Genomic DNA, 22,034 nt, shown 5'->3' on the forward strand with positions numbered 1-22,034 from the left:
GACGGCCAATGGGCTGGCGGCGCTGATGTCACTTCCGGGCATTGTGACACATTCCCCCCCTCCCATTCGCTACATTCCACGGTGACACTCTACAGAGTGTTGCGTTGCACTGCGCAGCGCTGAAGCTGGTGGGGGGTGTAGGGAGCTCCCTCTGCTAAAGGGCTCTTCCCAAGGCAAAATGCCTCTGTTTTTGGACATGTTAAATTCTGGTGTATCGTTTGTTTTTTTTATTATTTCCGCTCTGCGCAGAATTTTAAACAAATCACGCGACACCGGGTTATAGTCCAACAGGTATATTTCCCTGATTCCCCCTAATACTGTCCGTTTGCCCGGATAAGTTCAGCTTCAACAACATTCAAGAAGCTGAACACCAAAGCAGCCTCCTTGACTGGCACCACATCCGCAAGCATCCACTCCCTCCACCACTGATGTTCAGTAGCGGCAGTGTGTACTATTCCCCACAAGACTGCAAGTTCACCAAGGTTCCAACTCTAGCACTGCATAAAAAGCAAATTACTGCGGATGCTGGAATCTGAAACCAAAAGAGAAAATGCTGGAAAAAAATCTCAGCAGGTCTGGCAGCATCTGTAAGGAGAGAAAGGAGCTGACGTTTCGAGTCTAACTGACCCTTTGGCAAAGCTGAGAGAGTGACAGTGCTGCTGGAGAGATGTATCCACCAAGCCCCACATCCTGAGTGTGAATTTAAAAGTGTACTTAACTAAAAGACATAGGAAGATAGAATGACACTGTGGTTAGCACTGCTGCCTCACAGCGCCAAAGACCTGGTTCAATTCCAGTCTCGGGTGACTGCCTGTGTGGAATTTGCACATTCTCCTCGTGTCTGCGTGGGTTTCCTCCCACAGTCCATAGATGTGTAGGTTAGGTGAATTGGCTATGGTAAATTGCCTGTAGTGTTAGGTGAAGGGGTAAATGTAGGGGAATGGGTCTGGGTGGGTTGCTCTTCAGAGGGATCAGTGTGGACTTGTTGAGGCGAAGGGCCTGTTTCCACACTAAGTAGTCTAATCTTAAGATGTAAAAAGAATTTTTGTGTTTAAAAAAAAACTGTAGTCAGGAACCTGTTCACAGTTATTTTCCAATGTTAGGTTAAATTTTGGTTTTCTGTCCCTACGGTGAAGACATGGTACAAACCGGAGTTCTATTTTATTTGTGATACAAATTTTGTGTGTGGAACTGTGGTTAGAATTTACTTTCTATATCTTGTGTTTTGCTTCAACATTGTATATTTGTCTGCAAAAACAATTTGTTTCTTAAAGCCCACCATCTAATTTTTAGATTAGCACTAATAAAACTTCTAATTTACTTCTTCCTTTAGAAGGTATTATGGGTTTTTGCCTTTATTTCAGGAGAAGTATTTCATGTTACAACAACTAACAGAATCACAGTTCTTAAATGAAGTGCATTTCAATTTTATTTATAAACTGCTTCAAAAAAGTGTTACTTTATTTCCCAGGTAAGAAAATGCAAAAAAAAATACAGACCAAGTACAGCTAGTTCAAATCTAAAGTTTCCACCAGTGAATAATTAGTCTATAAAAACAAAATTCTCTTTTCAGCAATATTATATTTGCAGAAAATCACTGCTTAATTAATCTAATGCAGAAAACTGGCATAATCATTAGAACAGCTCTTTTTCCTTCTCCAAAAGTAGTACAGTGCTCACTGGCAAAATAGAGAAAGTTTGAAAAGTACTCATGGCAGTAACTGACTTGAAAATAAGAATCAGATTGCATAGAAGCTATTTCCAGAGTTTTAATGTTGATTACATTCAGGTGGAGTCACTGTTGTAATGAAGGAAATAAATCAGCAGTTTGCACACAGCAAGATCCCACAAATCAGTAATGAAATAAATGACCAGACCCTTTCTCTAAGATGTTGCTTGAGAGATCAGCGCAAGTCTGGACATCTCAGCTTTTCTTTAAAAAGCACTTTGGCCTTGTTTACTCTATCTGAAATGATAGATTTGATGACTAATAAGGGTACATCCAATAGTGCAATGTTTCTTCATTGCAGCTCTGAAGTGACAGTTTGGATTCCATGTTCTCGTCTGTGGTGTGGAGACTGAATCCACAACTTCTGACACTCGGCCAAAAGTACTATAGGGTACAATATTTCAAACTAAACTGTCAAAAGACTGGAATTCTTTGAAAATCAGGCATTTGTAAAATGTGCCACACAACAATTTTAGTTGAGAAAAACATTGAAACACCTTTCATGGACAATTGAGCCAGGCACTGTATGGTGCTGGACTAGTTTTCTATTTTGCCACTTGCATGTTGACCTGCTCCAATACTATGTGCAATCCTTAATGTCACATGAATCAGTGTGACCCAGCCACGCACCCCAAACTTCAAAGGCCAAAAGGTTACTGGTTTTGAGACACTATCTGTAATACTGAGTTAAGGCTAACAAATAGAAAGAGAAAATACAATCAAATCAAATTCTAATAAAATTCTTTTAAAACAAACTCAATGTCACCATGCAATTGCACATAAGCAGCAAAAACAGTTAATTCAAAGCTTTTCATTGAAGAGATACCAATAAATTGTCCAAGAAAATCAAATGTTGTGATAACATTTATTGGTTTAAAAAGTATAATGTATCAGTTATAATTAACAGAATATGAAAGAGACAGTCTAAGTTATGCCACAGCTTTTCAGAAACAATCTGATATCAATTTACTCAATCTATCCGTTATATATTCAATACCAAAGCAGCATAGAACTTTAAACCAGTTCTAATGTAAGCAAATTATTTTCCATTAGTGACTTTTATGTATTAAAGAAATAATTGTCTTTTACAGTTCAACAAAAACTTACATGAACAAAGAAGCATCCACAAACAATCTCAAGCAAAAGATAGCTAATATCATTTTCTGAAGAAAACAGCTTTTTACAATCTTTGTCTAATCAGCACTTTCAACAGAACGTGATCTGGACCTTGACTGGTTTGTCAATCCAGAATATTTAGATCTTGAATGGGCCTGGTTATTCATCACTGGTTGATCTTTTCTAACAGGTGATCTGCTTGCAGAATGGGATTTGCCACGACTCCTGCTTCTGGACCTACTTTCTGATTTTGACTGCTTAGATGATGGTGACCGACTGCGAGATCTTGAGGAACTTCTATTGTGAGATCTGCTTCTGGTCCTAGAAATCAGTTAGATAATCAAATTTTCATTTTCAATTGTCTAGTCACAAGCAGTTAGTTATATTCATTAATATCAGGGAAAAAAAAGGACCCAGGCACCTTATTTCTTGTAAAATACTGGTGAAGTATATACAATGTAGAGTGCTATATATGGCACCAGCAACCTGGATAATCTGTGCCAAGACGTTAAAAAAAAGATATTTCTCCTGGTAATAATTTCCCTGACCCCGATACAGACATTGGTATTGAGAGCAGTTGTTGGCCATCTCCACGGTTAATCAGAATTCCAACAGATTTTAGCTGATCACAGCAATGGGGAAAGGGGGAATAAGTAAAACTTTCCACTAATAAATATTCAGTAACTTCACCGAAAGGAATATGCAATATCATGCAAGTTCTGGTTTACAGCGAGTTGATTTATCCTCCATCCCTGTGGTTAGGCATCAACATTTATTGCACCTTTAACACATTAAAAAAAAATCAAAAGGTATTTGAGAGATAAAATAAAATTAGCGACTGCACATAAGACAATATTACGGCAGATGATCAAAAGCTCAGCCAACAGGTAGGTTTTAAGGAGTTTCTTAAAGAAAGGTAGAAATGTTTAGAAAGGGAATTCCAGAGACAGCACTCCGGCTGCTGAAGGTCACAGTAATGTCTGCAGTCATGTGGAAATATTAAGGAATAATTTTTGTAAATTTAAATGGCATAGGTTAAGCGTAATAATCACCTGCGTTTCCGATCTTCAATTAATCTTATTTTTCGACCATTTATCTCTTTACCTTCCAGCTTGTTGAGAGCATTTCTCATGTCACTAGATGTGGCAAACTCAACCACCCTAAAACAAGCAAATGACATTTTGAGAAATGTGCATCTTGTAATGCTGATAATCACATCACATTATATTTTGCCTCCTTCCCAATATTACCACAACAGAAAGTTCCTGGTTCGATCAATCAATCACCACTCAGGACTGAATATGCACTCACCCTATGTTTATGTAGGAAATTTATAAGAGTTCCACTCCTAATGGCTAAAGTGAATACTTGCTGTAACATAAGCCTATTTGGATACTGGCTGAGTATGAGTCAGGCTGGGTTGTCGTGCCTTCTATACATTCAGGAAATATCAATAGTCACTGTTAACAAATAAAGCATGGCCACCGGGGCAATATAGTGGAGGAACCTGGTGTTCGTGTTATCACCTCAAGAACATGGATTACTCATTTAAGAAAAACAGAAGTGTAATTTTAAGTAAATGTTACTTAATGTAAAGCCAATCAACATATATGGATATTTCCTCCTGACTTCACAATTCCATCCATACTGTAACAGGAATCTGCCTCAGAGCTGCCTTTGACCCCCAGTGAACAGTGGCATGCAAAAATACTCAGCACATCAGAAAACACTGTGTATTCCATCTGCAATAAGAGGGATTCCACTGAGCATAATATCTACTGAGGAAGCTTGCTGAGGTTTGGTTTTATAGTGGCTGTCTTGGAATAGCTCAAGACCTATATCAGAAGTCATGGGGTCACACAGGATAGTCAGAAAGCAATAGGCTGGATTCCAAACTCGTGGCATGTATTGAACAGATTGTGGCTTCATTTGAAATTGTAGGGCTTTGTGAAACTCAGGCTTGATTGATTTAAAAAAAACATTCAATGTAATGCTTCAACAAACTGGGAACCTGGCAAATCTTGGATTTTACCCGAAATGGATACTCTGGTTCCAAAATCCATATAAAAGCAAATGAAGCTCTCAAAATGGGAGGGTGGCAAGGTTGCTGCTTATCAGTGCTGTGATCAACAACACTGTTTTTGGAAGACAATGAGCAAAGGACAATTTAATCATTGTTGCCTTCCTGAGAGTTTTCAGTGCAGCTAAGGTTCGTAGAACTTTACATATCCAACCGGAACGCATGGTGCAGAGCTCCTCAGCATGCAAAAATTAAGGCTTTTCTTGACCATGTGTGAAATCCATGACCCCGCAAAGGGGAATTGCAAGACTATATATATGGACAAGTGGTTTGGATATCTGCCCTGTGTAGATTCTTCCACAATACTGAAGGCATTATTTAGACAACAAATTAGGAAATTCTATTCTGGAAGTCACTAGCATATGTTCCTATCTCTTATCCAACAAAAGATATGTTTGCATTGAAGACGATCCAGAGATGGTTTACTAGGCTGATACGGAGTATGGAGGGACTGCCTTATGAAGCGAGGTTGAGTAGGTTGCGCCTATACTCATTGGTATTTAGAAGAATGAGAATCAATGTTATTGAAACAAAAGATTCTTTGTGGACTTACACAGCAGATGCGAATCTTAGCAGGACTTATACACTTAATGGTAAGGTCCTACGGAGTGTTGCTGAACAAAGAGACCTTGAAATGCAAGTTCATAGCTCCTTGAAAGTGGAGTCGCAGGTAGATAGGATAGTGAAGAAGGTGTTTGGTATGCTTTCCTTTATTGGTCAGAGTATTGAGTACAGGAGTTGGGAGGTCATGTTGCAGCTGTACAGGACATTGGTTAGGCCACTGTTAGAAAATTGCGTGCAGTTCTGGTCTCCTTCCTATCGGAAAGATGTTGTGAAACTTGAAAGGGTTCAGAAAAGATTTACAAGGATGTTGCCAGGGTTGGAGGATTTGAGCTATAGGGAGAGGCTGAACAGGCTGGGGCTGTTTTCCCTGGAGCGTCAGAGGTTGTGGGGTGACCTTATAGAGGTTTACAACATTATGAGGGGCATGGATAGGATAAATAGACAGTCTTTTCCCTGGGGTCAGAGAGTCCAGAACTAGAGAGCATAGGTTTAGGGTGAGAGGGGAAAGATATAAAAGAGACCTAAGGGGCAACTTTTTCCACGCAGAGGGTGGTACGTGTATGGAATGAGCTGCCAGAGGATGTGGTGGAGGCTGGTACAATTGCAACATTTAAGAGGCATTTGGATGAGTATATGAATAGGAAGGGTTTGGGGATATGGGTCAGGTGCTGGCAGGTGGGACTAGATTGGGTTGGGATATCTGGTTGGCATGGACGGGTTGGACCGAAAGGTCTTTTTCCATGCTGTACATCTCTATGACTCTAAATATAGTCTAGTCTGAGACTGATTCTTTTACTGATTTAAAAATCCAAAGTTTATAGGAAAAAGAGAGTGGAGATGAAGAATATCAGGTCAGCCAAGACCTCATTAGATAGCTGAATGGCCTACTTCTGTTCCTACATTTTACGAGGTAATCAATATGCAATTTTCTGCAGTTCCAATGGTTGGCTTGTACAGAAGTTAGGTTTCTGAAGTTCCATGGGAAATTTTGTGTGTGTTCAGGAGGATGGTGACAATGTAATCTTACATTTTAGATGAGTAATGCTTACAATACTATTGACCAGGTTCTCCTGGTAACTATTGTCACCTGTAAATCTACACTTTTCAGTTAAGTGATGGCCAACTAGTAACTTTCCTCCTTGGGAGTGGGAGGCAATCACAATGAAGTGGTTTTAAAATGACGTGATGTCTGAAGTCAGCACAGTGTAGTTTGTTTAATAATTGTGTCTGAATCAGATGCAAGTACAGGACTCCTGGGTACTAGAAATGTCCAACTAACCAGTCTGGCTTACTACTGGAGCCAGGAGGGACAATCCTATCACTGGAGGCTGAACCTTTCCAATTTTGCTTCAAATAACCCTGCAATTCTGTCTTAATAATTTGGCTGGTCCAAATTATAAATTTACAAAGTCTTTGCACTCCTGAATTGCAGAAATGTTCCAAGACATACCCGAGCAGTCCAAAACCGTAGCTTTACCTTTTTGTATCTAAGGTCTTTGGATTTGGATAAATTGGCATGTCTCATTGGGCTGGGATTCCAAGGTGACCAAAAAAATCTAAATGGCTTCCATTAGTATACTTTAAACAGATGCAACTAAGAATATCACATACAACTAAAAACAATTCAAGTGTTCTTGTATATTATGAATAATTATTTTTTCAATGGTGAGAAGGTTGCTTATTGTTCCACCAGTTTAATCCTATGGATGATAGTTCATGCTATCTTGCAAAACGACCTTATGCTTTAATTAATGCAATGCTATGGAATTCCTGATTATTCAATTAAATTTTACTGATCCCAGAAGGGACTGAGACTGGCAGACACTTCAAATTAATTTATCCAGATGTGTTATGAGACACCTATGGAGAAGATGGGACTTGAACCCAGGACTTTAGAAGGGATTTATACAATTAGAATTGGAATCACATTATTTTAATTATACAGCAATAAAGGAAAAGGCACATATCTATTGTGACTTTGGACAAGTCAGAGTCTTTTAAACGAAGCAATACAAATGTACAGAAACTAAAATGCACTACCAAAGTTATGAATGATATGCATGTTCAATATTTAAAATAAAACTTTCATTTTTTCCCTCAAAGCTATCAATTCCAACTGTTCTCACCCAAATAGACATTCTCTATATGCCAGCAGGCAATTCAGTCAGACACTCCAGACGACCGTATTTCGGCCAACAATTATTGTCCATTCCTAATCAACTTTAGATGATGCTGCTGAGCAGTCCACTTTGCTGTTAGGAAGGTGGTTAGAGGGTGCTGACCCAGCGACAGTGAAAAAATGGCACTATCCTTCCATGTCAGAATGGTGTGTATCTTGGAAAAGAATTTGCTCTTGGTATTCCAAGACATCTGCTACCTTGTCCTTTTAAGTGGTAAAGGTCAAAGGTTTGAACGCTGATGTCAAAGGAGCCATGGTAATCTGCTGCAGTGCATCTTGCAGATGGCACACTTGACTATTATTTTGTGTCAGATAGTGAATGTTGAAGGTGTTACATGGAATTCCAATCAAGCAGGCTGGTTTTTTTTTTTTGAGTGTTGTTGAAGCTATACTCATCCAGGCAAATGGAGGTAGTTCCATCACACTCTTAACTTGTTCCTTGTAGTTGGTTGATAGGCTTTTGAAATTAGGTAGTGATTTATTTGCCACAAAATACTTAGCCTCTGACCTGCTTTAGTAGCCACAGTATTTATACGGCTGATTCAGTTCAGTTTCTGGTCCAAACTAATCCATAGGATACTAACAAGGGATTCAGCGATAGCAATACCATTGAATGTCAAGGTGAAATGGTTAGATTGTTTCTTGTTGGAGACGGTTATTGCCTGGCATTTTTGTGACATTAATATTATCATTCAATTAAATCTACAGTCACATTGCGTTCAGTGAAGTCTGCATCTTTTCATTTTCCTGTAGTTTTGAATGTGGACTGAAACGGGAAAAGGACTCATTTTAAAAGCCAAGAATTGTTAAAAGATTGCTGCACTTTTTTAAAAAACAAGTTACCAGACACTCATTGTAAGCGCTGTTTACACATCTGTTTGTGCAAACAGTGGGGGGAAAATCTCGATGTAGATGAGTTGGAGCCAAGGGATTTGTACAAATCGAGATTCAGTCAGCAACAGGTGGCTGACTGGTCTGTGGGATGATAACCAGTTATTGATGATAAGGCCTTTCTAACGGTCAGCAACTATGTGATTGGCTCTGGGTTAGCTGAACATCTTGTGGGTGTGAATGTTGATGGGTGAAACCATCAGACCTCTAGAGGGAAGCAGCTATTTTTCTACTACAGTAAAAAGAATCTCAAGCTTGAAGTTAGCCAGTTTATTTCCTTTCATTAATTTCTGTAATCTGTGACTTTTAACAATCAGAAACCTTCATAAACCTTGAAGCAGTTACTCTATGCCTCCTGCAAACAAGTGGAAGATCAAGGAGCAATACCCTGACAAGCCAAATAGATCAGTGAACAGGGACAATTGAACTGCTTTTCCCATCTTTCCCTCTGCCCATAATACCCATGTTTTCTTTTGTGTGTGTGTATATACATATGTGTGCATGCATGCATCTTTAAGCTGGCTTATAAGCCAGTTATAGTTTTAAATAATACAGTTATATGCTAATGATGCATAATTACCTGTAGCTAGAAGCTATTTCTTTGTAATAAATGGCATTTTTTGCTTTCTGTCAAGCTGGGTCTAATTTTTGTGAAAACTCCAGGAACAGCAGGGCCTGATGTCTACTGCACTACCCAAATGATGTCTAACTATTCTTACACTCCAACCTCTTGCCCACACCCCCAAAACAACACTCTTTATGAAGAAACCTGTGTAAAGAAATATTGTCACAAGGGTTATAAAGTTAAAAGAGTTACTTTTCACTGAAAGCTCGTGGTTGAGAAGTACAACCTTTATAAGGGAGAGGTCAAAGCGTTCACAATGGTTCATCCACACATCCTAGACAAGTTAGGACTTTGTTCTTTTTACGAAAACAAAGATTCACTGATTTAAAAAAACAAGCCTTGTAACTAACATTTTTGTTTTACACTGTCTAAAAATATGATATAACACAAGGTTTGACAACTGAACTACATTTAGAATCAAAATTTTCCAATTCAGTCATATTCTAATCTTATAACGTTAAGGAAAATTTTAACCAACCATGACATCATCAGCAAGACTTGCCTTCTGGTGATCTGAGGGGCCCTCTGACTTACATGGAATTTGATATGAAAACTTCCTTAGAATTGAAGAGGATTGTCTTTCACACGAATTATGAGTAATGAAAAGCAAATCTGGAGCATAAAAAGGAGGGATCTCATTACAGTTAAGAGATCACCCTCATCCAAAAGAAATTAATTACACAGGCTGAAAATCTACTAAAAACTTCAGCAGCGAACCAAATGAAGGAAATTCACTGAAAGAACTTAGGGGCTTGTCACTCACTCAAGGTTACCATTACTTTAATATTTGATAGATAATCCATTTAAAATATTTTTAACTGAATAGTTAAAGTTTAAAACTAGATTTATGAACTAATTTTTATTCATAAACTTTTTATATCATTTAGATTCGTTTTATCTCTCGGTCCCCATTTTCATTAACTTGAGAACCTGAATCCATACTCCTTTATTTTTGTGTTGAAGAAGAGGTGAAGGAATTATTATGCAGGATATTATAAAATCCAGGAAAATTAAGATCTACTTTTAAAACTTATTAAAAAGACTAGAGGGCATCATTAATCTAGCCCTTTATCTTTCGGGGAGAGATTGATCAATCATTTAATCCAAGTTAAGCATCTTTACGTTCAAACTTTCTCAATATCAAGTTGAGGAAGTTAACAACTAATCTAGGATTGTCACAAAAAGGTCTGGACTATAACACATCACATCTTATTTACTTGCTGCTAGAGAGGTGGCTCAGATTTTGCCTTCTCATAGAACTTCTAAGTTTCCTCAACAGTCAAAATGATGGTGGTTGGTTAGACAGTCTTGTTTGAACACTAACTTGTCAAAAATAAAATACCAACTAAACTACCGTATTTAGCTAATAAATTGAGGAAAGAAAACCCGTACTATCCCTCAAGTCGAACCAATTGCTATAGTAGGGTTACTTCTGGAATGCTACGCTCAGCATGGATTTCATAAACATTGAAATGATTTGCACATTGCAGACAGCTTAGTCAAGAGCTACAGGACTTAATCGTGAATTTTGAAAGCTTGGACTTGAGGAAATTTGTCTTGGGAATTCATGGAGGAGGATAAAGAGATATTTGGAAATAATCATGCTATAATAACAGTTAAGATTGTGATAAAAACTTACAACTTTCCATTTAAAAGCATCCAATGAAGGGCTCTTGAGAATTACTTCAGTCACCTATTGTTCACAATATCTTTTAAAAGCATTCCAAATTAGACTTGGGAACCAATCTAGTTTTGTTAACAATGCTCGGGAGACTGAGCAGTGCTTACCAGAACTAGGTCCAGAAATTACATAATATCAGTAATTTTGGAGTCCCAAAAAATCCACATGTGCTGACTGGTGAAAACATGGACTTCTTCATTCACAGCATTCTCTGAATAAACTACAAAATAAAACCAAATCGCAATCATCTTGATATTTACTTTGACAAAAGAACGCTAGAGCAGTCATCATTGAGCACCATTATTTCATTAAGAATTGTTGTAATTACATAGCTTGTACAAAAAGTAAATGTTAAAAAGTTTACAAATCACAAAACAACCTCTTCTCGTTGACATACTTCAATAAAAATACATTGCTTATTCTTGTACGGGTCAATATTTACGGTACATTGAGGCACTCGTGACAATATGATGGCAGACTTGTACAATGTAAAGAAAACTTTATGTTTTATGAACATATATTGACATTGGTAAGTTATACATATTAGCCAAATTTGTAAAACAACTTAAAGCAATTGCAAAGTATTATTATTTTGGTATTCAAGGATTCATGCTCTTAAATTCACTATAACACATCCAATTCATGTCTTATGCCACATATACAACACTTAGCTAATACTACTACAAGTTGATAAATATTCTCAGTTGAATTTTCTTTGTATCTCATTCTAAAATGTAACAGTTCCATTTACACTGCAATTAGTTATATGCAACCCAGAGTATATTAGAGCATAGGAGGCAACCTTTCAGCCCATCACATCTCCATCGGTTCTTTGCTAGACTAATACAAAGCCAATCCTACTGCATGAATTTCTCTCTGTAGTTCTTTATTTTGCTTAAATGATAATTACTTCATCAATAATCTCAAACTGATCCATATTCTGTTCTAGAGCATTCTATGTTTCAAGTAGCAAAGATTCTCTTCAACTTTCTTCACTCTCACCATTTTAAATTGATGGCCTTTTGTTATTGACCAAATGAAAAAGTATTTCCCTTTTCACATTATCAAACTCTTCAGTCAGCCTCTGGATGAAGGCGTCACCTAGCATTGTGACGAAATGTTTGAAAATGAACCTTCCAGCTCAGCGAGCAGACCTACGTCCAGAACCACAACCTGAGCTACAAATCTTCTCAAAACTCGCTAACCTGGGTTCAATTCCAAACTCGGGTGACTGTGTGGAGTTTGCAAGTTCTCTCATGTTTGTGTTGGTTTCCTCTGGATGGTTGCGTTTCCTCCCACGTCCAAAGATGTGCACGTTAGGTGGGTGCTAAATTGCCCATAGTGTCCAGAGATGTGTAGGTTAGGTGGGTTGGCCATGCTAAATTGCCCATAGTGTCCAGAGATGTGTAGGTTAGGTGGATTAGCCAAGGGAATGTGGGGTTATGGGGATAGGATAGGGTCTTCATGGGATTGTCTTTGGGGGGATGGTGCGGACTCAATTGGCCAAATGGCCTGCTTCTTCACTGTAGGGATTCTATGAATTCATTCTTTCAGCTTCCTTTGGCTTCACCGTACTTGCTAAAACTAAGTTTTAATGACACTAATACTTTCAGGAAATCCTAGCTCTTTGAATTTTCGCTCTCAGTTCATGCAGACCCTCTCTCTTTTAAATGTTCACTTGATTCCTTGTTTCACATTAAAAATTGACAACTCACATTTATCCATGTTAAATTGCATCTGTCACTTGTCTCAGCATTACATTAACGTCTTTGCTTACATCTTGCATAGCCTTCTCACTGCTCGTTAGCTTCTTAGTTTATTGGGGCCAACAAACTTTGAATTGTGATAGCCAATGACATCTAAATATGATTTTATATTTAAATCATGTATACATAGTGGGAAAGTGAATCCAAAACTGTTTTGCGGAATACATCAATCCCAACCATTCTCCAATTTCAACAACAACCATTTTTTTAACTCACTGTTCATAGTCTGGCAATCAAATTTTAATCCTATTGAATTTCTACTGTGCTATAGGTTCTTCATATTATTTAGAAAGTTGGATTGCAAAGTGGACAGTGGATTTTAGAAGGCTTTTAACAAGATCCCTTTGGACAAACTGGTCAGAAAAGTAAAAGACCGGTTGGATCCAGAAGTAGCTTAGTGACAGAAATCAGACTTTTGATAAACAGGTGCATTTATGATCAAAAGGCTGTTTCCAGAAAGGTTTTGCAATGCTCAGTTCTCAGTAACAATTAGTTAGATTACATACAGTGTGGAAACAGGCCCTTCGGCCCAACAAGTCCACACCGACCCGTCAAAGTGCAACCCACCCAGACCCATTCCCCTACATTTACCCCTTCACCTAACACTACGGGCAATTTAGCATGGCCAGTTCACCTAACCTGCACATTTTTGGATATTGGGAGGAAACCGGAGCACACAGAGGAAACCCACAGAGACACAGGGAGAATGTGCAAACTCCACACAGAGAGTCGCACTGAGGCAGGAATTGAACCGGGGTCTCTGGTGCTGTGAGGCAGCAGTGCTAACCACTGTGCCACCGTGTCGCCCACAATTTAGACTTTAATGTAGGGACCATATTAAGGAGTGTGCAGATAATACAAACAAAAACCCAACAGTTGATACTGAGGAAGGAAGCAGCAGCCTGCAGGAACTTATTAAAATAGCAGTCAGCTGAACAGAAACTGACAGTTAGAATTCAATCCATAGAAAGGTGAGATGACACAATTGGGGAGGTGAACAAAGCAAAGGAAGGCATAAGAAATGGTAGGATAATAACAGTTAGAGGAAAGAAGGAATTTTGCAGTGAGTGTTCACAGATTCCTGAAGGTATAAGACAGGTATAATAGATTTTTAAAAAGGTTTTCCTGTATTAGCCAAGGCATATAACCTGAGTATAGATAGGTTGTGCCAGATCTGTATGAAACACTTATTATGTCACACCTAGCGTACTATGTAGGGTTTGGATATTGCATCACATTTTCAGGAGAGGGAGGATACATTTAAAATAACTGGCAGATTTAAAAGGGTGAATTTTATTTTCCCACAGAGCGTAGGGGTTTGCAATTCACAGCCATAACTTTATGTTTTGTGTTATCTGGTCTCTGCCATCTCCTTTCTCAGAACACAGCTTAAGTTGTTAACTACGTGGTACTGCTGACTATCAAAGTCAAGTTCTGCTAATCTTTCCAGAAGCAACTCTTCTATATGAATATCTCTAACAATTGATAAGTAGTTTCTTCCAGTACATTTTTATTTGAATTGGACCTGCTCTATTTAAAAACAAGCATATTATTTATTTAATGCTGCAGTCATATCTTCCCCCTTAAAAATTAGATTCCTTTTCATTCTTCAACAACACAATCTCTAATTTTTGTTATTCTCTAAATGCTTACAAATCCATATTGCTTCTTTTTATGTTATTGTTCAGCTTTTAATATTCTCCTTTAGGTGTGATAATCTCCCTCTTCACCTTGCAAATGCCTATTCTGTATTCTTAATTGGTTTTCTTAACATTTTTGTCTGAATATGATCACATGCCTCCCTATTAAATTGGTTTAATTTTATTAATCTAGGATGGAGTAATGACATTCTTAAAAAGAATCCTTCACATGCACTTCTTTTACTCTACTTTAAATCACCCGATACTGTCATCCTATTTCTTGTGCATATTTCATAACTGGAATAGAAATGACAGTGAAAGTTCGAAAGTAAGCCAGCAACTTAATTATAGTTCATCATTAACTTTATAGTTACTGAAGTACAAAATAAATCCATCCTCCCATTCTTTTACACGGGACATGTTATTATACTTTTATGTTCCATTGATTTTTAATGTTTGAAACTAAGCAAAATTAAAGAAATATCCCAAGATTCCTATAATAGACGTCTCTTTAATATCTATCAACAAAATGCATCCTTCATTCACCCACAGTTCTCCTCTATTCCAAAAGCCATCTAAATTCGATGGCTTTTTGGCATTTGAGACTTTAGAGGGACCACCATTCAAAGTAGGTAGATAAGTCAACTTGTAGCCAAGATCGTACAAAATTTGGTTCAGTGATTTAATCTTCTGAAAATAACGACAATGGATTTGAGGTCAACTTCAGAAACTGAGTTCTTTTAAAAATGAAGTATTTAAAAGAAACAATTACATTTTGCAGCTAATTTTTTCTGGGCGTCATCTATTGCAAGGTCCAACTTTGTCATGATACTCCTTTACAAAATATCATGGGAAGTGTTCTGAAATCATATTTACCTGACTATAAATACGTTCCTAAGATCATCTTTATGTTTCTGCAGTAGGTCAGATAAACGCTTCAAAGCTTTGCACTCAGAAATGCTGCACATATCAGTGAATTTCAATATGTGAAATTAATATTCATGCTCCGGCTTGGTGAATTCACTGCTCAGTGAATTCACTGCTCACATTTCACATTGCTTTTAGATGATCAATTTGGGACTTCAAGTAAATATCTTTGCATTAAAGACTGGATTGAAAAATATGAACAAATTGTACTGCAGTAATCCTAAATTATCACAAAATATCAAACCTTAGATCAACAGAACTTCTGAACGAGCTAGACACTTTGAAAAGTTCTGGTTAAACTATTTTGAAGATTTGTTATGACACTGATGGATGAATATTAATCAAATAGATTTTTAGCACACGATCAGACTATTTGGTCAGCAGGTCTATGCCAATGTTTATCCTCCATGAGACTCCACAAACCTCACTTCATCTCAGTCTATCAAACTATCCTTCCAATTCTTTTCATAGTTGATTCTTACCAAATGTTCCCTTAAAATCCAGTTTCATTCTTTAAGGAACATGTGAAAGGATAATAATGGATCTATTGTGCCAATAGTGTTTAAAAAAAAGTCAAATTTAATTAACAAAAAAAATTCAACTTACCCTTCATTTTTGTTTCTGTGTGCATCTACAAATGTAACTTCTCCAGCCTGCTTCATTAAGTCCTTCAAATCCTATTCACAACAAGAACAATATATTTTAGTTTACTGGGATACATGTTGATACTTACAAATTGCACTTTAAAACATACTGAACTAGTGACAGAACTAGACATTTCATCATGGGTGAACATCTGTTCATCTTGTTTCAAGGTGTCTGGTAACTTAAGAAAACATTGGAATCAATTTTATAATTTCCACTTGAATTACTGGATAGCATGCATAAACATCTTCCCTTGCTGGAGGTATGGCGACCCTCAGGTTAAAACCTATACCAATCATATTTTGCTAATGATTTAATTCATTACTGTATTTTCTTTCTATCAGTCCTTGGCAAATCACTTTACAAAGCTTAGATGCCACTCAATCAGCAGTATCGCCTTACCAGAGAATCATTCAAAACTTTGCTGATTATCTTTGGCATTTTGGACAGGTCATTTGTTCATGTTTTTGGATCCACATTTGTTCATGAAAAGGCAAAGCACTACAAAATTCTGAGCCAGCATTAGCTTTCCTTTACTATACAAATTCTCCAAACAACACACTACCAAAGTCTTATTAGTTCAATTAGAAGCAAAAGCACTCGAGATAAGGGTAGAATACCTGGTTGACAGGAAACATGCAGAAAAGGTTAACCAAGGCTGTTGTCAATGATGTCCCAGCTTCTCAGGCATCCATTTAAATTTTAACATGAAATATATTATGGGTGTCAACCTACTGACAAATTAGCCCAGCAAGAGCTCCCATCGGTCTCTCAATTATATGCAAACAAATGAAGGAAACCAAAGAACAACTAGATTACTTTACAAAATATAAAATAAAAAGCCTAAACTGATCAAAACAATTTAAAACTAAAGAACTGTGGATGCTGGAAATCAGAAACTGTTGGAAAAACTTAGCTGGTCTGGCAGCATCTGTGGAGAGAAATCAAAGTTAATGTTTCGGTTCCAGTTGCCCTTCTTCACAAGAGTTCAGAATGTTCTGAAGAAGGGTCACTGGATCTGAAAGATTAGCCCTGCTTTCTCTCCACAGGTGTTGCTAAACCTGCTGAGTTTTTCTAGCAATTTCTGACTTGGTACCAAAATACTTTTTTTTGGCTAACCAAATAACAGCCAGTTAAAAACAGAGTTCAGATACATTTGGGAAGAGTTGGATAAATATATCCATTTTGTTCCAATGAAATGTCAACTCTCTTCTCCTCCAAATGCTGCCTGACCTGCTCAGTATTTGCAATCTTTGATATTTTTACAATAAATGGCTGAGCAATTCCTCCGAAGTTGTACAGTCAGACTTAAATTGAGTCCAGGTATAAATGAAGTAGCAACAATTTGAAAAACATGCTCTGTACTTAGCACCTTTAGTACAATAAGGTGTTCCAAGGTGCTTCACAGGAACATGATAAAATAAATTAACACCAAGCATGAGTTGGTGGCAGGACACATATCTAAAGACTGGTCAAAAAAGGGGGTTTCAAGGAGTATCACAGAAGAGAAAAGCAGGACATGGAGGCAGAGGGATTTACATAATTCGAGAATTTAAGATTAGGGCAACTGAATCCACACCCACTAATTGTAGAGTGATTAAAATCTGGAATGCTTAAGATGCCAGAACTAGAACAGCACAGTATCTTGGATAGTTGTGGTGCTGGCGAAGATTACTGATGTAAAAAAGTATGAAGTTTTGGAGCGGTTTAAAGCTAAGTATGAAAATTTTAAATCAATATGTTACTTGAGCAGGAATCAAATGTAACAAGTACACAAATGATATGTAATGGGACATGGTGCAAGGCAGACTATTGGTAGCAGTTTGAATTACCTCAAGTTTAAGGAGAGTAGAATGTAGGAGACTAAGCAGGACAGCATTAGAGTAAATAAGAGTAGGAGTAACAAAGGTACGAATGAGGGTTACACGAGGGGTGGCATAGTGGCTCATTGGTTAGCACTGCAGCGCCAGGGACCCCGGTTCGATTCCAGCCTAGGGTGAGTGTCTGTGAGAAATGTGCACATTCTCCCAGTGTCCATATAGGTTCCTTTTGTATGCTCTGGTTTCCTCCCACAGTCCAGGGATGTGCAGGTTAGGTGGATTGGCGATTCTAAATTGTCCATGATATACAAGGATGTGTAGGCTAGATGGATTAGCCATGGGAAATGCAGGGTTACAGGGATATGGTAGAGGATGGGTCTGGGTAGGATGCTCTTCAGAGGGTCAGTATGGACTCAAAGGGGTGAATAGCCTGCTTCCACACTGTAGGGATTCTTTGAGAAGGACAATGGCAGGAGCAAAGTCGACTGATGGTTTGGAGTTGAAAGTAGGTAGATATAATGGAACAAAGAAAATGCCCGATACCTCACTCTGGATGTCAAATGATAATAAATATTCAAAATTTAAATAACTGGGTTTGCAAACATGAAAGCTTCAAATAAGAAGCTGATTCATTGCTTTTTTTAAGCAAGTGCTGAAAATTAGAACAGAGGGAGGAAGAAAGAAAGAAAGGAGACATTCAAAAGCACTTCTCACCTAATATATTATTATTCAAATGCAGTCACTTATTGGTATCTGGATAAATGCAGCCACCAATGTGCTACGTCACACAAACAGCAAATTATTTTAAGAACCAGGTAGTTTTGTTGATTGAGGAACCAATATTAGTCAAGATACTGGAAGGACTCTTTAAATAAAAAGATTGTTCAATATCTTGTTGAATAGACTGAGCCTTATTTTTGTAGCTTATCTATGTGCTGCCCTAACATTACAACTTTCTCATTCGTGCACTTGAGGCTGAGTGAGATGATGCTCCTAAATCCTGGAGTAGGGCTTGAAGACAGCATCTTCTGACTCAGCAGTGAAAGTAATATCTGATATTCCGAGCTGGCAATAGGTGAAACATAACCTATTGTTATTTTGTTCAGAGTTCCCAAACAACATTTATCATTGTTGACATGAATTATTAAAGTCAAACAAGAAACATGACCAACAGAAACCACTAAAGTATTTACAAAAGCTATACGGACGATATCTCAAAGACCTATTACGTTTCTATTTAAGATTATTTGAAAAGAGATTTCAAGATTAATGCAGATTATCTATAGAAACAAACACTTGCCACTAAATAAAAGGCCTGTCCTGTTGCACCAAAGCAAGCGATTCTGATTATGATGGAATTCAGGAACAAAGTACCTCAGTGAAACTTCAGGAGATATCAATATGGGTGACGGTCACATTATCTAACTAGTAACGTAAAATGCTCAAGAAAAACTTTGACCATGGTAAAAGCATTTCTTCACATAATATCAAACAAAACTGTTCTATGATAATCCAAAATAAATAAGCAGCTATTTTATAAAACTGACCAGCTACATTAAGCACACATTCACAATACTACCGCTCATTGAAACCAGCAACATATAGAAAAGTACTTTTCTATTTGTTGTTACAGAACAATTCACTCGTTAAGAGCATATTTTGCCTTCTTTCAATGCACAATTTGTAGTACATATACTTTAAATTGGAACAAGCCAATTAATTTATTCAATTTAGTGGATGAATTTTAATAGTACTCTATTTAGCCACTTGAAAACATGGTAGTGAGACTATACCACATATTTAATTAAGATTCTGAGTGTAACTAAGCAATGTCAAATTATCACTATGCTCCTCTAACTACGAATTAAATTTACAACAGGGCTCAACAGTAATTTTTGCTGACTCACCACATTGCTCTGCAGATAAGTATCTTTTTATCATTGCTTGGCAATCTTAGGTGGAGTACACCTGGTCCAACATCCAGAAAGAACCTGAGACTGTTTGCTGCATTCAGCATTTTGTATCTGCATTTACCCTGGTGGCGACCAGCTACTAAACAATATTTCTAGCAAAAACTTAGGAAGAGATCGTGAATTCACTACAATAATAATGTCTTTGAATTTATATCACATCTCATATTTAGTGTTTAAGCTTGTTTTGTGCAACCTTTACAGTTAAAGATGCATATTCAAGGTCATACAAGATTAAATTTAGGTAAGTGAAATACCAAATCATGAAAAAGTTCATGTTGGATCCCTGTTGTATATTAAATATGCACAGTTACAAAATGTTAACATCTTTTCCATTGCATTTGTTTTGTAAAAGTAGCTCAGTTAATACAATTAATATTCAGTATGCATTGTATTTCCTAACATAGGCTTAAAAACAATTAAATCACTTATGAAATGATATTTAGTGGCTCTGTAACTTGGAATGATTTAGCACCGAACTCTCAAAATCGATGATCGAGAGTTTCATCCCCAGTCTGCTAGATGGGCCACTGTGTAGCTGCAGAGCACTCCATCTCAGAGGGAACAGTAAGAACAGGCAGGAACTGACCCACCGTACTAAAGTGCACACGTCCAGTTGTCTGATCACGAAGTGAACGGATGCTGGCCATGGAGATGTCTACACAGACCATGTCATTTTCCAAGTTGAAGGAGGAAATGTGTTGGCAAGAGGTAGCAGATGGGGACCTAACAGGAAAACAAGTTATCTGGCATCAGCTGGTTAGGTTTCTGGCAAGGGATGTTTGGCAAAAGCATTAAACTCAAAGCACATTCTTCAAAACAGAACCAGAGCCATAACCAATACACGAGTTATGGATTCTGGTAGATACAATGGAATCCATATTTAAGCTATGGCACTCAAGATCAGGCTGACATTGTACTTCATTTGCACACATCAGGTATATGAATACGTTGATTCAAACGGTCAGCAAGATATCATACAATAACAGAGTTTTAAAAATAAGCCACAGAGCTCACCTGCCAACTAACCCTGGAGGACAGATTTTCCACAATAATTCTGTATTCAGTGTGAACTGGACGGCCACCTCTAAAAACGAAACAGAATGTTTTATTGTATTCTTTAAACCAGTGTTGTACTGACTGCACTTGAACAATTGAGGCTCAGAGATGAACAGCTGTCTATTTGCATCATTTGCACAGCAGATAATTGTACATACTCAAATTCAAGCAGGAAGAATGATTTTCTAGCCTTTCACATTCAGATCCACTTTTAAGAGCTCTCCTAACAGTTCTTTCTTCATTCACAAGAATTGGTTGTAAATTGCTGTTATGTACATTTCAGGAAACTTTTAGTAATGTTATGGACTTTTTGCTGCTTTAGTGGCACCGCTGATACTGTCCTGGGTAATTTGATTTCAACAGGGGCAGCAAAATTGGTGTAGTTCAGCAGGATTGGGAGTGGGGTTGGATTGCGGAAAGATAAATTACCAATGTTATTATTCTTGAGATATTACTGGAAGCTCTAAGTGTGTGTGTGAATACCATGATGGATTGATTGGATGTTTCCCAAATCCAAGCAGTCTATGAATATTGCATGAGTAAGATACTGGAAAGTGGCTGACCCATGCAGATAACATACAGCAAAGGAGCAGTGCATTCAAGTGAGGAAGAGAGAAAACTGAGAGGAAAAAAAAAGAAGTCTACCAATTGGACATGTTAAAAGTGGAGGACTACATTGGGACAAGTTACGTATGTAAATATATGCATTTACATAGCATAATATATATGGCATAGAAAGACTTTGGCCCAACCAGTCCATGTCGGTACTTATGCTCCACTGGAGCTACCTCCCATTTTTCCTCAAAAAGGATAACCTTTAAGTTGTAGTGCAAATGCTTCCTAAAAAGAATAGTTTCTGAAAGAAAAACTCCTCAAACAAGAGGCAGAAAAGAGCAGGATCTTTGTAAATACCATTTTTCAAAAGATATTTTTTCAAAAAGATATTTCAAAAAGGTTTAAATTGATGTGGTAAAATACTTTAGCAAAAAGAAATATTCCTTTTGGAAAAATTCTTTTATGTTTGGTCAAACGCAGAAATTCTGCTAAGACAGTGGTTAGCTACATTCCTGCCGTTTGATGTTAGACAAACAGATTCAATTATCACCAAAACATACACAAAAATAATGTTACCTTTAGTATTCTCTAATGGTGCTATAGAAATCATTAAAGTATCTCACATTTGTTTGATTCACACAGTCAGCTAGTCAACACTAATGGTGCAGAGTGAAAATTCTTTCACAATAAAGAATGTCCTAAATTCATTTTTATCGTTGTCTTGGTCCACTGAGCTAAGCATGGCTTTAAACTTCAGAAACATCTATCCTACATCTATTTCACTTAC

The 22,034-nt window shown here is 37.4% G+C and overlaps 1 protein-coding gene across 5 annotated transcripts in view; it reads right to left on the bottom strand.

Moving 5' to 3' along the window:
* Positions 1-1,517: 1,517 nt before the first annotated feature.
* Positions 1,518-22,034, bottom strand: part of LOC132818125 (serine/arginine-rich splicing factor 5-like) — a 34,048-nt gene continuing 13,531 nt past the window's right edge. For 2 of the 5 annotated variants that reach the window (XM_060828835.1, XM_060828834.1), the window contains exons 5-8: positions 20,651-20,720; positions 15,805-15,875; positions 3,898-4,005; positions 1,524-3,166 (exon numbers count right to left, since the gene is read on the bottom strand). In XM_060828835.1, the coding sequence (XP_060684818.1) occupies positions 2,923-3,166; positions 3,898-4,005; positions 15,805-15,875; positions 20,651-20,720 (493 nt within the window). In that variant the 3' untranslated portion in view covers positions 1,524-2,922. Of the gene's footprint in view, positions 3,167-3,897; positions 4,006-10,991; positions 11,086-15,804; positions 15,876-20,226; positions 20,360-20,650; positions 20,721-22,034 lie in introns of those variants that run through there. The other 3 variants (XM_060828836.1, XM_060828837.1, XM_060828838.1) reach the window with 3 other exon arrangements.

This window comes from Hemiscyllium ocellatum, chromosome 8 (assembly GCF_020745735.1).
Source record: "Hemiscyllium ocellatum isolate sHemOce1 chromosome 8, sHemOce1.pat.X.cur, whole genome shotgun sequence".
Classification (NCBI taxonomy): domain Eukaryota; kingdom Metazoa; phylum Chordata; class Chondrichthyes; order Orectolobiformes; family Hemiscylliidae; genus Hemiscyllium; species Hemiscyllium ocellatum.